Source organism: Drosophila grimshawi, unplaced genomic scaffold (assembly GCF_018153295.1).
Source record: "Drosophila grimshawi isolate 15287-2541.00 unplaced genomic scaffold, ASM1815329v1 contig_44, whole genome shotgun sequence".
Classification (NCBI taxonomy): domain Eukaryota; kingdom Metazoa; phylum Arthropoda; class Insecta; order Diptera; family Drosophilidae; genus Drosophila; species Drosophila grimshawi.
In genome coordinates this window covers 20,025,850-20,038,266 of record NW_025063240.1, presented here as the reverse complement: position 1 = coordinate 20,038,266, position 12,417 = coordinate 20,025,850, and the positions used below count along the sequence as shown (strand labels likewise).

At 41.2% G+C, this 12,417-nt stretch overlaps 3 protein-coding genes across 3 annotated transcripts; 1 reads left to right on the top strand and 2 right to left on the bottom strand.

Annotated features, from left to right (window-relative positions):
• Nucleotides 1–3,599: 3,599 nt before the first annotated feature.
• Nucleotides 3,600–12,013, bottom strand: LOC6556566 (cuticle protein 38). The gene is made up of 3 exons (XM_001983551.3): nt 11,950–12,013; nt 4,165–4,553; nt 3,600–4,091 (listed from the first exon to the last, which is right to left on the bottom strand). The coding sequence occupies exons 2-3, from the start codon at nt 4,174–4,176 to the stop codon at nt 3,687–3,689; spliced, it is 417 nt and encodes a 138-aa protein (XP_001983587.1). The 5' UTR covers nt 4,177–4,553; nt 11,950–12,013; the 3' UTR covers nt 3,600–3,686.
• LOC6557349 (cuticle protein 16.5) lies at nt 7,474–8,466 on the top strand. Its single transcript, XM_001983552.2, has 2 exons — nt 7,474–7,862; nt 7,934–8,466. The coding sequence occupies exons 1-2, from the start codon at nt 7,854–7,856 to the stop codon at nt 8,396–8,398; spliced, it is 474 nt and encodes a 157-aa protein (XP_001983588.1). The 5' UTR covers nt 7,474–7,853; the 3' UTR covers nt 8,399–8,466.
• Nucleotides 11,188–11,445, bottom strand: LOC116806466. Its single transcript, XM_032742842.2, has one exon. The coding sequence runs from the start codon at nt 11,441–11,443 to the stop codon at nt 11,240–11,242; it is 204 nt and encodes a 67-aa protein (XP_032598733.2). The 5' UTR covers nt 11,444–11,445; the 3' UTR covers nt 11,188–11,239.
• Nucleotides 12,014–12,417: the final 404 nt, after the last annotated feature.

Genomic DNA, 12,417 nt, shown 5'->3' with positions numbered 1-12,417 from the left:
TCTGCAGATGAGGCATCGCTGACTCAAAGACCCCAACCCCAATCCCCGCTCTCCCTCTCCAGTCACAAGCCCAAAGGCCAGGTGAAAGTCATTTCACGCTGTTGTAGCGCAAAAGATTAAAATAATAGCAGCGCGTAAATTAAACAGCCAGAAACCATGAGTTCTGCCAGCTGCACTCAGAATAAAGATTGCCCTGAATTTTTACAATTTATATATACCTTCAGCGCCAAGGGTAACTCACCTGTTAAGAATATTAAAAAATATGTTTAATTTTCAGTGTTTTTTTTCTTATGTTAGGAATATACTTGCATTATTGATAAAGATTAGTATTTTCAGATATCACATACACAAATGCATTATGGATTATAATTTGTTTAATTTATATACAATACAATATTTGAAATAGGGTCTTATTTTTTCTGAGTGTAGCAGCTCACAGCTTTCGGCTTCATCTCCAGAACGTAGTCAGTGAAGTGGCAACCGCAGCGAGGCGACGCACCAATCACACACACACACATACATGCACGCACACTTGCCACATTCTTTTGTCTTTTACCTCAGTATGCGTATGGGTGTGTGTGTGTGCGTATGTGTATGTGGTTTGGCTCTAAGACCGTAAGACGCTTAGCAGCAGTCTGGGCTTGGGCAATACTTGCGCCATTCGCACTATCTGATGTGCCAACAGCAACAATAGCAGCAACGACAGCAGCTACAGCAGCAACATCAGCAGCAGCGGCAACATTGCGTTGTCAGCACTTCATTTTGAGCCAACATGCCGCGTGCTTCACTTAATGCGACTGCCAGCAGCAGGGCTGATAGATGGCAGGGGTAGTGGTAGTGCTGATAGGGATGTTGCAGGTGTAAAGCAAATCCAGACTCGCTCAACTACAAACGGCGAACTGCAGTCGCATTTATTTCTGGTTATTATGATTGCCAGGCGACTAAACTTCATATGAGTTACATGTTTATTAGGTGTATACTTGTCAAGTAAAGTTATTTATTTTAAAAACAAAAACAAATAGAAGTTGACTTCTAAATCCTACAGTTTGCCACAAAAGATTTAAGCACTGCGTTCAGTCCATATTAATAATAATAATAGTTTGATGGACGACTATGATTGATGGATGAGTCGATTGCTTATACGAGTGTAGAGAATTATGGGAATTATTGTGCTGACTTTTGCTAACTCTCTTAACCTCTGTTTTACTGAATCTATAACATAAGCTCAGCTATTTACTCAATTAATAACTTAACAGACATTGAGACATTTAATCACACACTCTTTATATCTATAACTCTCTTTCTCCGTCTTCCTCCCTCTCTCTCCTCTCGTGTTCAACTCTCTGTCTTTCTCTTTCTTCTTCTCCAACACTCTCTCTCTCTCTCTCTCTCTCCATTTTCCCACTTTTTTTCCTTTCCCTCTTTCTCCTTCTTCTCCTTCGTCTCTCCCTCTACATCTTTTTCTATCTTCTTCTTCCTTTTTCTATTTCTCAATCGACACATTTGTCGCCTGCACCAAGTGCAATCGCATTGCGCACACCCGACATACACGTTGCACTGTAATGCTGGCGCGTAACGGTTGCATCTGGATGGGTTCGGGGTATTCCCCGATTCGTTAAGCTGCCCCCTCGCACGTCCTCATAGCAACCACACCCCCCCTGCTGTCATCATGCCCAGACTCATGACTCTGAGTGGTTGTGGCTTGTCTTTTTCGACTTGCTGCTGCTGCTGCTGCTGCTGCTTCTTCATCTGCTTTCTTTGGTGCGCTGGTGAGCTTAATGCTTTATGTTTGCCAGCTTTTAGCCCCATTGTTGCTGTTTTTGTTGTTGTTGTTGTGGTTGATGGTGCTGCTGTCGTTGCTGTTGATGTTGCTGCCATTGCAAGGTACTTTGCTTTTGTTCGATGAAACGTAAAAATAGCAACAAGCAAACGAAAACTCATTTTTAGACAATGCCGCATAATTCCAACGGATACGGATGAGGGATCCAACGAGCATCCCTTTTCTGCTGTTGTAATGAGGTATTTTGTTGTTGTGGCTGTTGCTGTTGCTGCTGCTGTTGTTGTGTCTGTTGTGGCAAAAAGCTTCTCCTACTTATGTTTACATTTCAATGCGTCTTTTTGCGTAGCTACCTGCCTCAAAGTAACCGCAAGAAGTTTCTTACGCGTTGTCAGTTTTTATAATGAAAGTTGAGGGTTGCAAATGAAAAGAAAAAAAAACAAGACTAAGCCCAATCTAGTCAGCAGGAAAATCTAAATATTCACAAAGGATTTGAGCAGCTTTAACTTTTGAAACCCTTTCACAAAACAGACACACATGTTTCTGCTGCCTGTTGCTGCTGGTCATTTACGGCCATTTAGCCACATTTAACAAAGTCAACAATAAAGCCAAAAACTTTTGCTCGGCCCTGTTCAACTTGTTCAGTCCTTGTTGCTGCTCTTGCAGAACGATAATTGCCAAAAGTTTTTCTCCTCCTTGCCGCACCCCGCTGCGGACCAAGGCTTATCAGTTATCAAGTAGCTCAAAAACTGGCTGAATTGAATTCCTATGTAATTTGGGGCGAATCTGAGCTGCCTGCAGACGGACAGCACTCGTAGACCATTAAATCATCATCAGTAGTTGGATTACGTACGCTGTTGACGTATTTGGGTTTCAGGCCTCATTAGCGGCGACAGTAACTGTAATATTAGTAACAACATCAACTTCAGCAGCATCAGCAGGTGTCAATTTTAATTTACTGTCTCTCCAATGACTGCCATCTCCAATGTCTGCCTGCGGCTTGGCTTTTGTGCGTTTGTTGTAGTTGCAAACGTGGCATCAAATTTTGGGGAATGTGGCTTGGCATCTGTCTCATATTTTGTGGGCCTTGCGGTCGCTGTGGTTATTGCAGGTAAATAAGATACATTTGTAGTTATTCAAAAGGGACGAGGGAGGAGAAAGGAGTGAGAGTGCTGCCTAGACTGGAATTTGTGCAGAAGGTTCATTCAATTCATTAAACAAGGGGTAACTTCTGGGAATGCATACATCTTAGATAAATCTTATCTTAAGGAAACAAACAGAAATTGTAAAATAGATTTGCATTTCTTAGTTATTAAATATCTCAAGCTGATTGAATTTGAAGTCTGTAGTTGAAATTAACATTTATCAATGAAAATTCTCTGCGCAAAATTAATCCACAGAACAGAGAAATAGCAAAATGGATTGTAGATTATAAATATTTTAAGTTTTAACCAAGTTGTTCAGCAATTAGTTTTAGAAAGGAATTTCCTGCTTTGCATAAGATACTGGTAGATGCAAGTAGAGATACTGGTATCAAGATATCAATGCAAATTATAGCCAAATATATATATATGTATGCGAAAGATATAAGTATGAAGGCGGACTTGGCAACCGTGGAGACTGTTAATTGATATGCAGACCAGCAATTGGCTTGAATTGAGGCTATAATGGAGTCTAGTTGATATGCTCATTAAAGAAGCTAATGAAGCAGCTGAAATATTTGCGCTAAGAAGCGCTGCGCATGCCAAACAAGGCCAAATTAAACAAAAAGCAAAAACTCAAAAATATTTCATTGAAACTTAAACTTTTATTTTATGTCGTAAACAAAATCACAAAATGGAATGGATGTGTAAGGCAAAATAGATGCCCATGGCTTAAATACATGGCGCATTATTCACACACAACCTTCTTACTTCTTCAGCAGGAGGGGGGCGGCGGCGGCGAAGGGACGTGCCACATAAGGGGCAGCAAACGGAGCGCTGTAGGCCAGCGGCGCAGCAGCGGCATAACGGGTGTAGGCAGCGGTGTAGGGAGCGGCATAGGGAGCGGCAAATGGCGCGGTGTATGCGGCGGCAAAGGGAGCAGCAATCGGTGCAGTGTAGGCAGCAGCAACTGGAGCAGCAATCGGTGCAGTGTACGCAGCTGGGAAGGCGGCACTGTGAGCGATATGGTGAGAGGTATAGCTGGAGGCATAAGGTGCCACATATGCAGCACTACCAACAACAGCGGCTGCTGGTGCGGTGTAAGCCAAAGGAGCCACAATGCCAGGCTTGGCAGCAGCCACAGCCACAACAGCGAAGAAGCAAACAGCGAACTAGAATAAGAATCAAAGAAATTATAGTTAGCTGCTTGCTGGAATATTCCGGATAGATTCCTAGACGACTTACGTAGTTGAACATGTTGATTTGGGTTTGGTTTTTGGGTTTGGGTTGTCAGCTAGTGAATGGCCAGTTGATTTGTGATGCCAAAGTGAAGACAACGCTGCGCTTTTATAGCCAACTCGCTCAACACTTACACTTTTCAGTGCTGTCTTCGAGCTACTTACGAATGCGTGGCACGCAGCAACAAACGGTTGCAAAGTCAACGACTTGGCGATGACAACGACAACGTTGTCCATGTTGCGCATGCGCAATTCTTGGCCAGAAATTCGAATTCGGATTCCGATTCAATGGTGATGGGCTTAATGTCTTTGACTTGGCTGTGTGCTTGGCCACGTCCGTTACTTTTGATACCTTTTGTTTTTCTTTTACCTCGGCTATTTGTCCATGACCTTGAGCTGCAGTTAAATGGCTTATTTATTTTTTATGTTTTTTTTTTTTTTGCGGGGGTATTACCGCTCTGAAAACGGTAGCATATGTTGCTACTTGAAGGTGTGATTAACGATATCATGCTTGCAAATTGCATGTTAATTGATTTTTATTAAAGATTATCTACAATTTCAATTTCACAAGAAATGCTCGCAGTGAGACGACCTCAAAATATGTGCAATGAGTCAGCAAAGCCAAAAACTAATTGAAAGTTTCTTTTGAACTTTGTTTGACTTAAACAGTTGAAATTTGTTAGATCGTTTCATATATAGTAGAAAACTATCAAACTTAAATACTTCTTTAATAATTCATAAACAATTAAATGCAATTCAAGACGTAAGTTTGCATTAAAATACTTTTAAAATGGTTGGAAATAACAACTTACTTATTTCAAGTATTTAAAATGTATCTTAAATATTAATTATTGCCTAATTATTTTTTTCAATATTTTTAATTTCTGTAAAATCATAAGTTTCCCTTGGATATATTCCATTTGCTGCATTTTTTGTTGTCTTAATAGCTGCAATTATGTTATTTGAATTGCATATTGTATTCAAATTATTCAACGCATAAATTTTTCAATTATTATTTTCTGCGTTTCATTGATTTTTTTCCCGCTCAGCTTGATTAACTTTTTTGTTTGTGCTAATAAAAACGCCCAGATCCCGACCCAGTCCAACCACCCCTTTCAGCCAATCCTTTTTATATAATCTGCCACAGCTAATTCCGCATCGATTGCGATGTCAACGCAATACAAGTACTTAAGGGCTTATTGATAAACAGCTCCTTCCAGCCACAATTCAATGGAAAATTAATTAACAAATGTCATAAATTGCAAAATTACACAACAACAAAAATATAAAAGGAAAAGGAAGAGGGAAAAACAAGTTTCTTGGGGGTGGAAAATGCAGCGCTTAAATCGCACTAATTAGAAGTATCGAGTGTGCGTGTGTGTGTGTGTGTGTGTGTGCACTGGGACAAGGTGTTTACAATGCCAAACAACCCAACACACACATGCACACACAAACACACACTCCAAAAAGTGTTGAAGCGTGAATTTTGCTTAAAAATGCCAATTACGCGATTTTGCAATGCGACGGACAAACATTGGCTGGGGGGGGAGTGGAGTGGGTGGAAGGAGTTGTGAAGTGGGTTAAATTTGCGTGGGGGAGTGTGTGTGTGTGTGTAGAGGGTGTCGGAGGCTTAAGTGAGTGTCTGCAACATGCCACAGAGCCAAACAAAGTTTCTTGCTGTTGCTGCTGCTGCTGTCGATGATGATGTTGTCGCTGTAGGATTTGCCTCTTCTCCCCCTCTCGAGACTGCCTCAAGTGTTTGCCTTGTGACTGTGCATACGGAAAGTCTCAAATGTTCGTCTGAGCCGGCTGTGTGGACGCGGCACTCGCCTATCCGCCTACTAAATGCACAATCATGATGCCACAGCTATTGAAAATTACCCAACTTGCAGCAGCAACAAAAAGCCACAGCAGCAACATATTTGTGTTGTCACTCGACTTGGGGGGGAAGTAAGTGTGTGGCATGTCCACACTCACACTCACACTTGCTAAGGCGACGCTTTCATTGTCAAGTTGAGTAAATGATTCCACATATTGGTTAATTCGTCTAAAAGCTTTGATGCAACATACACCACAACAAAAAATTAGAAATAAAACCCTATCACAATTTCAAGTGCGGCGCGGCAAATTTCAAGTGACTCGTCCCGGCGACATATCAAAGCAATCTAATCCGCAACCAGCCCCTGCACCTTTGTGGTACATGGCTAAGTGGCAGGGAGTAATTAAAAAAGAAATGTGCGCACAAAAAAAGGCGCAAAAGAAAAATGGCGTTTCACAAAGCGCTTAAACAAGAACTCGACTCCGTCAACTCCCTCAGCTAGCACAGCTCCCTCGATTCGCTCACCCCTACTCCTTCCCTCTCTCTCTCTCTCTCTCTCCCAGACTTTCTCCAGCCTTCGAACTCAAAGACCTCGCTTCAAATATTTGGGGCAGGGGCATCCGTGGAAGTTCTGTGTGTAAAATATGCGCCACTTTCTGTTGATTTCCTTCCTTTCTTGCCCCCCCGGCAACTCGCTTTATTGCCATAATAAAGGCGTTTCGCTAGGTGGGCGTGGCAGCAGCTGTGCGAGCGCGTTAATGCGTCGTTCAAGTGCCGTAAAACGTGAGTGACACACGCACACACACACACACACACACATACACACACCCCATCCAGTCCCCTGTGCAAGTCGATTATAAATTTTGTTTTGAATTTGTCTAGAAATGCGTGCGACATTTGACGGCAACTGCTGCCTTTAAGTGGTTTCAGCAAATTATTCATGATAAAGTGGCAACCGAGAAGAACCCCATGCGGCAGCTGCCTGAAGGATTTGCCAATTTCTACATGCAGCTATTCAAATCAGGGCTGCAAACACTAAATGCCAATAGCAAAAGTTTCCTGCCTCCTTGGCTTGCTAATAAATTTAATTAATTATTATGTTGTCGCTCACAACTTATTTATTATTATTATCTATTGTAAAGCGATCATTTTCGAGAGTCATAAAAAGCATTCCTTTCTAAAAAGTCGCAGATGGTCCCAACTTTCCAATGCCACTCAACAGATTTTGATTATGGTTTGGCTTCTAGATTAATACTACATTTAAATCTAGCATCACATTTTCTCTGGTTGGAATGCATATGAAATATAAAATATTTATAATATATTTCCCACACTAAAGCAATATGTTTTCTTAAAGATTTGCAAGTTTAGTCAATCATATGCTGTTGATTGCTTTTCAACCCTGGTCGGGGCCGGCTCCCTGCTTTCAATCGCTTTCATTTTGGGGTATGTGTTGTGCGTATTCCAAAGTTTTGTATTTTATAATTGGTTTATGGCTTTTGTGACACAAGCGAGGAAGCCGCATTTCAATTGGCTTTTGCGCAAAAATTAAAAAAGAAAAGAAGACCTAATCAAATTAAACGAAAGGCCGCAGCACGTGCCAAATGCAATTTAACATGCGACGACAACAATAATACAATACTTGTACAAAAAAAACTGGCCCAAAGTTAACCGTCAGCTATTGTGAGCCATATGCCAGCTGCATTTTTAAGTGCAACCTTCAATCGGGGCCCTGGATGACTCAAGCTTGAAGCTTGAGGCGATTACTATAAATACGCGCCAGTTGCTCAAATTCAATATCAAACAAAGCGCACAGCTTCAAGTGTCTACAAGCAAACCCAAACAACCAAAAAAAAACAACCCAAAAAATCACCAACATGAACTTCGTAAGTAGACCAAGGAATAATTGCAGTTGCAGTCCGCCTTTCAATTGTTAAAACTGCTGCTCCCTTTGCAGTTCGCCGTCTGCTTCTTCGCTGTTGTGGCTGTGGCTGCTGCCAAGCCTGGCATTGTGGCTCCTTTGGCTTACACCGCACCAGCAGCCGCTGTTGTTGGCAGCGCCGCCTATGTGGCGCCCTACGCGTCCAGCTATACCGCTAACCAGGTCGCCCACAGCGCCGCCTTCCCCGCTGCCTACACTGCACCGATTGCTGCTGCCTACACTGCTTCAATTGCTGCTCCTGTGGCTGCTGCTTACTCCGCTCCTCTGGCTGCTGCTGCTTATACCGCTCCCGTTGCTGCTGCCTACTCTGCTCCCTATGCCGCTCCCTATGCTGCTCCCTATGCCGCTCCCTATGCCGCTCCCTATGCCGCCGCTTACACCGCCCCCGTTGCTGCCGCTGCCTTTGGTCGTTATGCTGCTGCTGCTCCTCTGGCCTACAGCGCACCCCTCGCTGCTGCCCCAGTCCTGCTGAAGAAGTAAGCTGCAAATATGCGAACATGTTTTGATAACCCGCTCTTTGTGTAAATAAATATATGTATAAAGTCCAACTTAAGTCGTTTAAATATAATTAAAATCTCTAAGAAATGAGAAGCTTACAGCATATATCTATATTTACACCTTGCAAGGATTCTGCTCAATTTCCTGACACTAGTGGGAGACTGCACCCAAAAATGAGTGCAGCTGGTTGAGTTTATGAATTTAGATCATAGTTCTACAAATTGCGATTGATCGGTTAGAAAGGGGCTTCTCAGGGAACTAAATCTCTTCCTGGCAAAAGAAGTTCTGAGGAGTTTTCGGTTCCTCAAATCATTATAAGCAGCTTGGGGTCTATTGGCAAGAGTGTCGACTAGCCAATGGCTCCGACTGCAAAGCAGTTTGTGCGAGTCAGATTACACAGCTCTCTGCAGTGTTTTGTATTTGTTTTGGTCCAGTTTGCGATCAGCCATCCATTGTATGAAATGCCTCTGTTATACTCTTTGATAATTAGCTCGCAGATAGCCAGGTACATTAATATACCTGCCTTGTCCCTATCAAGCTCGTAAGATCTTCAAAAAAGTTCTATTTACCTAAATTTCTGCAAGTGAAATTCATTAAATTTCTCATTTCAATTATGACAAGTTAATAGTTTGTTTTAACGCAGCTCCACTGTATTTCCGGCAAAGGGCAACAGCAGTAAATTAGTTGATCAAAATGAACCCTACAAACGTGGCAAGCTTCAGCTTTAAGTTAATGCCTCGCTGGGCGGCGCTCACGGCTCGTTGTACTTTTGCATGGCAACAATTTGTAAATGCCAGGGGGTGGAAGGTGTAAGGGGTGGGGGGAGGGGTTGGAGTAGAGGGCTTGTTCTTGTGCCTTATCGAAATTCAAGCATCTGAGGGAGTCCACCTGGCACAAGTTTTTCTTGCTTGGATTAAACTTTCTATTTAAAAGGGATTTCTTTTATATGAAATATGCTTCCTTTCAGCGCTTCCTGTGCCGCTCTTCTACACCTCCACCCACCTACCATCACACGGCGGCAACTCAAGTTTTCTGCTTGACTTTGTCTGTCCACCTGCCCAGCGAGGTGCACTCCTCCCGATCCGCTTTACCATATCCTCATGCGCGTTGAAGCCTGAGAGCGCCCTGGGCAAAGCAGCTAGAGATGATGACGATGGAGGCGACAGCGATGCTGGCGCACTGGAGCTGCTGCTTATCATAACTTTCACAACGTTCCTGCGTCCCTTTCTCCTCTCTCCCTCCTTCTCTCTACGTCAGGTAGTAAACGCCAAGTAGTTGTAAAGTTTTCCTGTGCAACGTAAGCGGAAAAGTCTTGTAAAAACCCAAGTGCGTGGCGGAACTAGTCTCTGGGTGGAGGGATGGACTGAACAGGAGAGGGGGGGAGGTGCATTCAGAATTCCAAGCGTAGTGACTGCAGCATTTCCACAAACTTCTTGGCAAAAGATAGCGTCCAAATTTAATGACCTCTTATTCAATAAAACTGCGACAAGCTAAAAAGTTTCTTGCCACAAGGAAAAAAAACATAAATATATGTTTATATATATATATATATATACAGTAGAAGGATATTTTACACACCATAAACATAAATTTGTACAAGTCATAACACTAGAGGAGCTTCCGAAATCCATACAAATTGTTCTCTGTGTAGTCAAAAGTGTGCTATTAATGCCAGAATGGATGCATTTGATTTAAGCTCCTCATAAATTCTGCAATTTAATTCAATTGATTTGTGTTGCTAAAATGGTCAGCAAATATTCTGGTTTCAATTTAGCTTCCTGATAGATTAGAATATTTGATTATTGTTAGTTTTGTGCAGTGCTCAAATGATAGATTGTGCTCAATTAATTAAAGTGAGAAGAGCAAAAAAAAAAAAGAGGAAAAACTAGAAACCAAAAACAAACTAAAACAATTCATAAAAGCAGAAGGCGTAATCAGAAATTGAAGCAAATGTTTGTCTGGCAAACCCGGTAAAAAGCAATAAAATTGAGTAAATAAAATTTGTATTCACTTTATATAATTTTGACGATTTTTCAAATCAAGCAGACACACACACACACATAGAAAGAGGCAGACACACACAAACACACACACACGCACATACCTGCTGGGAAAGATTCCGTTTCGAAATAAACACAATCATGTGCAAACGTGTTTTCAAATGGATTACATGAATAAAAGATTTATACACGTAAGGTAAATCAGTAGCGGGTTACCAAGATACACACAGACAGCAAAACCGAAAGACATTCCCCCTCCCCCTGCCACAACCTTTCCACACACCCTGCCCCCTCTCTCTCCCACTCTCTGTCGATCCACCTAGCTCAAAAGGAAGACGTGCAGGTGAAAATATGCGCACATGTAAGCAAATTTCAAAGGACCAAATGAAAATCCCTCAGCCATTGCTCACAGCTGCGGCAAAGATACACCTACACAGATATATACATACATAGATACATAGATACAGCTGCACAGATACAGATACAGATACATTTACGGCTACAAAGAGATACACGGATACGGCTGCTTTGGCCTTTTTATTGATTTGTTTATAACTCTATGTGTGTGTGTGTGTGTGAGTGTGTGTGTTGATGTTGATTTCATAAATGCTTTTTATTTTTATTTACTTACAGCAGCCGACAAATCGAATCAACGTAAAAACAGCGTAAAATATGAGATTTTCACGCAAAGCGTGTTTAAATTTAATCAATTTAATCGTGTCCCAAAACAGGATATATATAAATACATATATATATATACATATATGTATACCATATACCCATGGGCATATATAAAAAAGAAGAAAGAAAATAAACAAGAGGTTCATCGCCTCAAATAAGGATAGTAGGCGGGATATGCGGCATAAGAACCGTAATATACGGGCGTATACGCATACGATGCATATGCCGGATAATAAGCGGCGCCTACGGCTGCAACGGGCGCCGCTGCTGTTAACCATGGTGCGCCTCCGGGTGTTGCATAGCCAACAGGCGTCACTGCCAGCAAATGTGGTTTAGCATCGCACATCATGCCAAAGATATCAGTTCAATGATGAGACTTATACACACAAATACACACACACAAACACACACACACTCGAAGAAAATTATGTACTAAATTCAAGTATGAAAAGTTGAATATTTCTTCAAATACTTCTCCTAAAATACTTAAAGTAAGCACTTAATATCTTACTACAAGCTTGATTTTCTAAGTGCGAACAATCGTATCCAATTCAAACTCAAAATTAGTAGTTGGCGAATATATATATATATATAAATGTACTTGAAATGTTGATTTTGTCGTTTAATTTCTTTGATTTTTCATTAAGTGCACTCAGAGAGCAAAATTTATATGATTAGCAGCAAAATAATATCAATTGAAGTAGTTTGGAAACTACAAAAAGCCTACTTGAATTATTGATTTCGTCTTTTCTTGTCTTGACTATATTTGTAATTGATTTTTCTTTGAGTGCACTCACTGAGGAAAATATCAACATAGATTTGATTAGCAGCAGCTGCTCTTATTCTACTCACCAGCAGCACTTTGAACAGCATTTTAATCCCGATCCAAGTTGTGGCGTGTTGTGCGAATGATATCCAAAATTTGATTGACAAACTGGTCAGCCATGTCAATCATATTTATAGCCTTCTCCAGTTGCCCAGTTGCCAGTTCCCAAGTTGCCCAGTTGTCCATTTGCTCAGTTCTCAAGCTGACGTCAGTTGGGAGAGCGTGAGAGATTCATTAATATGTCGGTTGCTTTGCTGAGCGCATTAAATCGCATAAATTATACTGTAATGATATTTGAAATTGTTAAATAAAAGTATCAGCAATAAGAAATACGCCAATATTTTTAGGCATATGCTAAATAATAAATACTCTAACACAAATAATTTAAATACTCTTTAAAAATAAACTAAATAATGTGAAATAAAGTTTAACTATATTCATTTTGATAGAAAATATTTATTTATTTTTTTAACGTCAACAAATAAATACAAAAA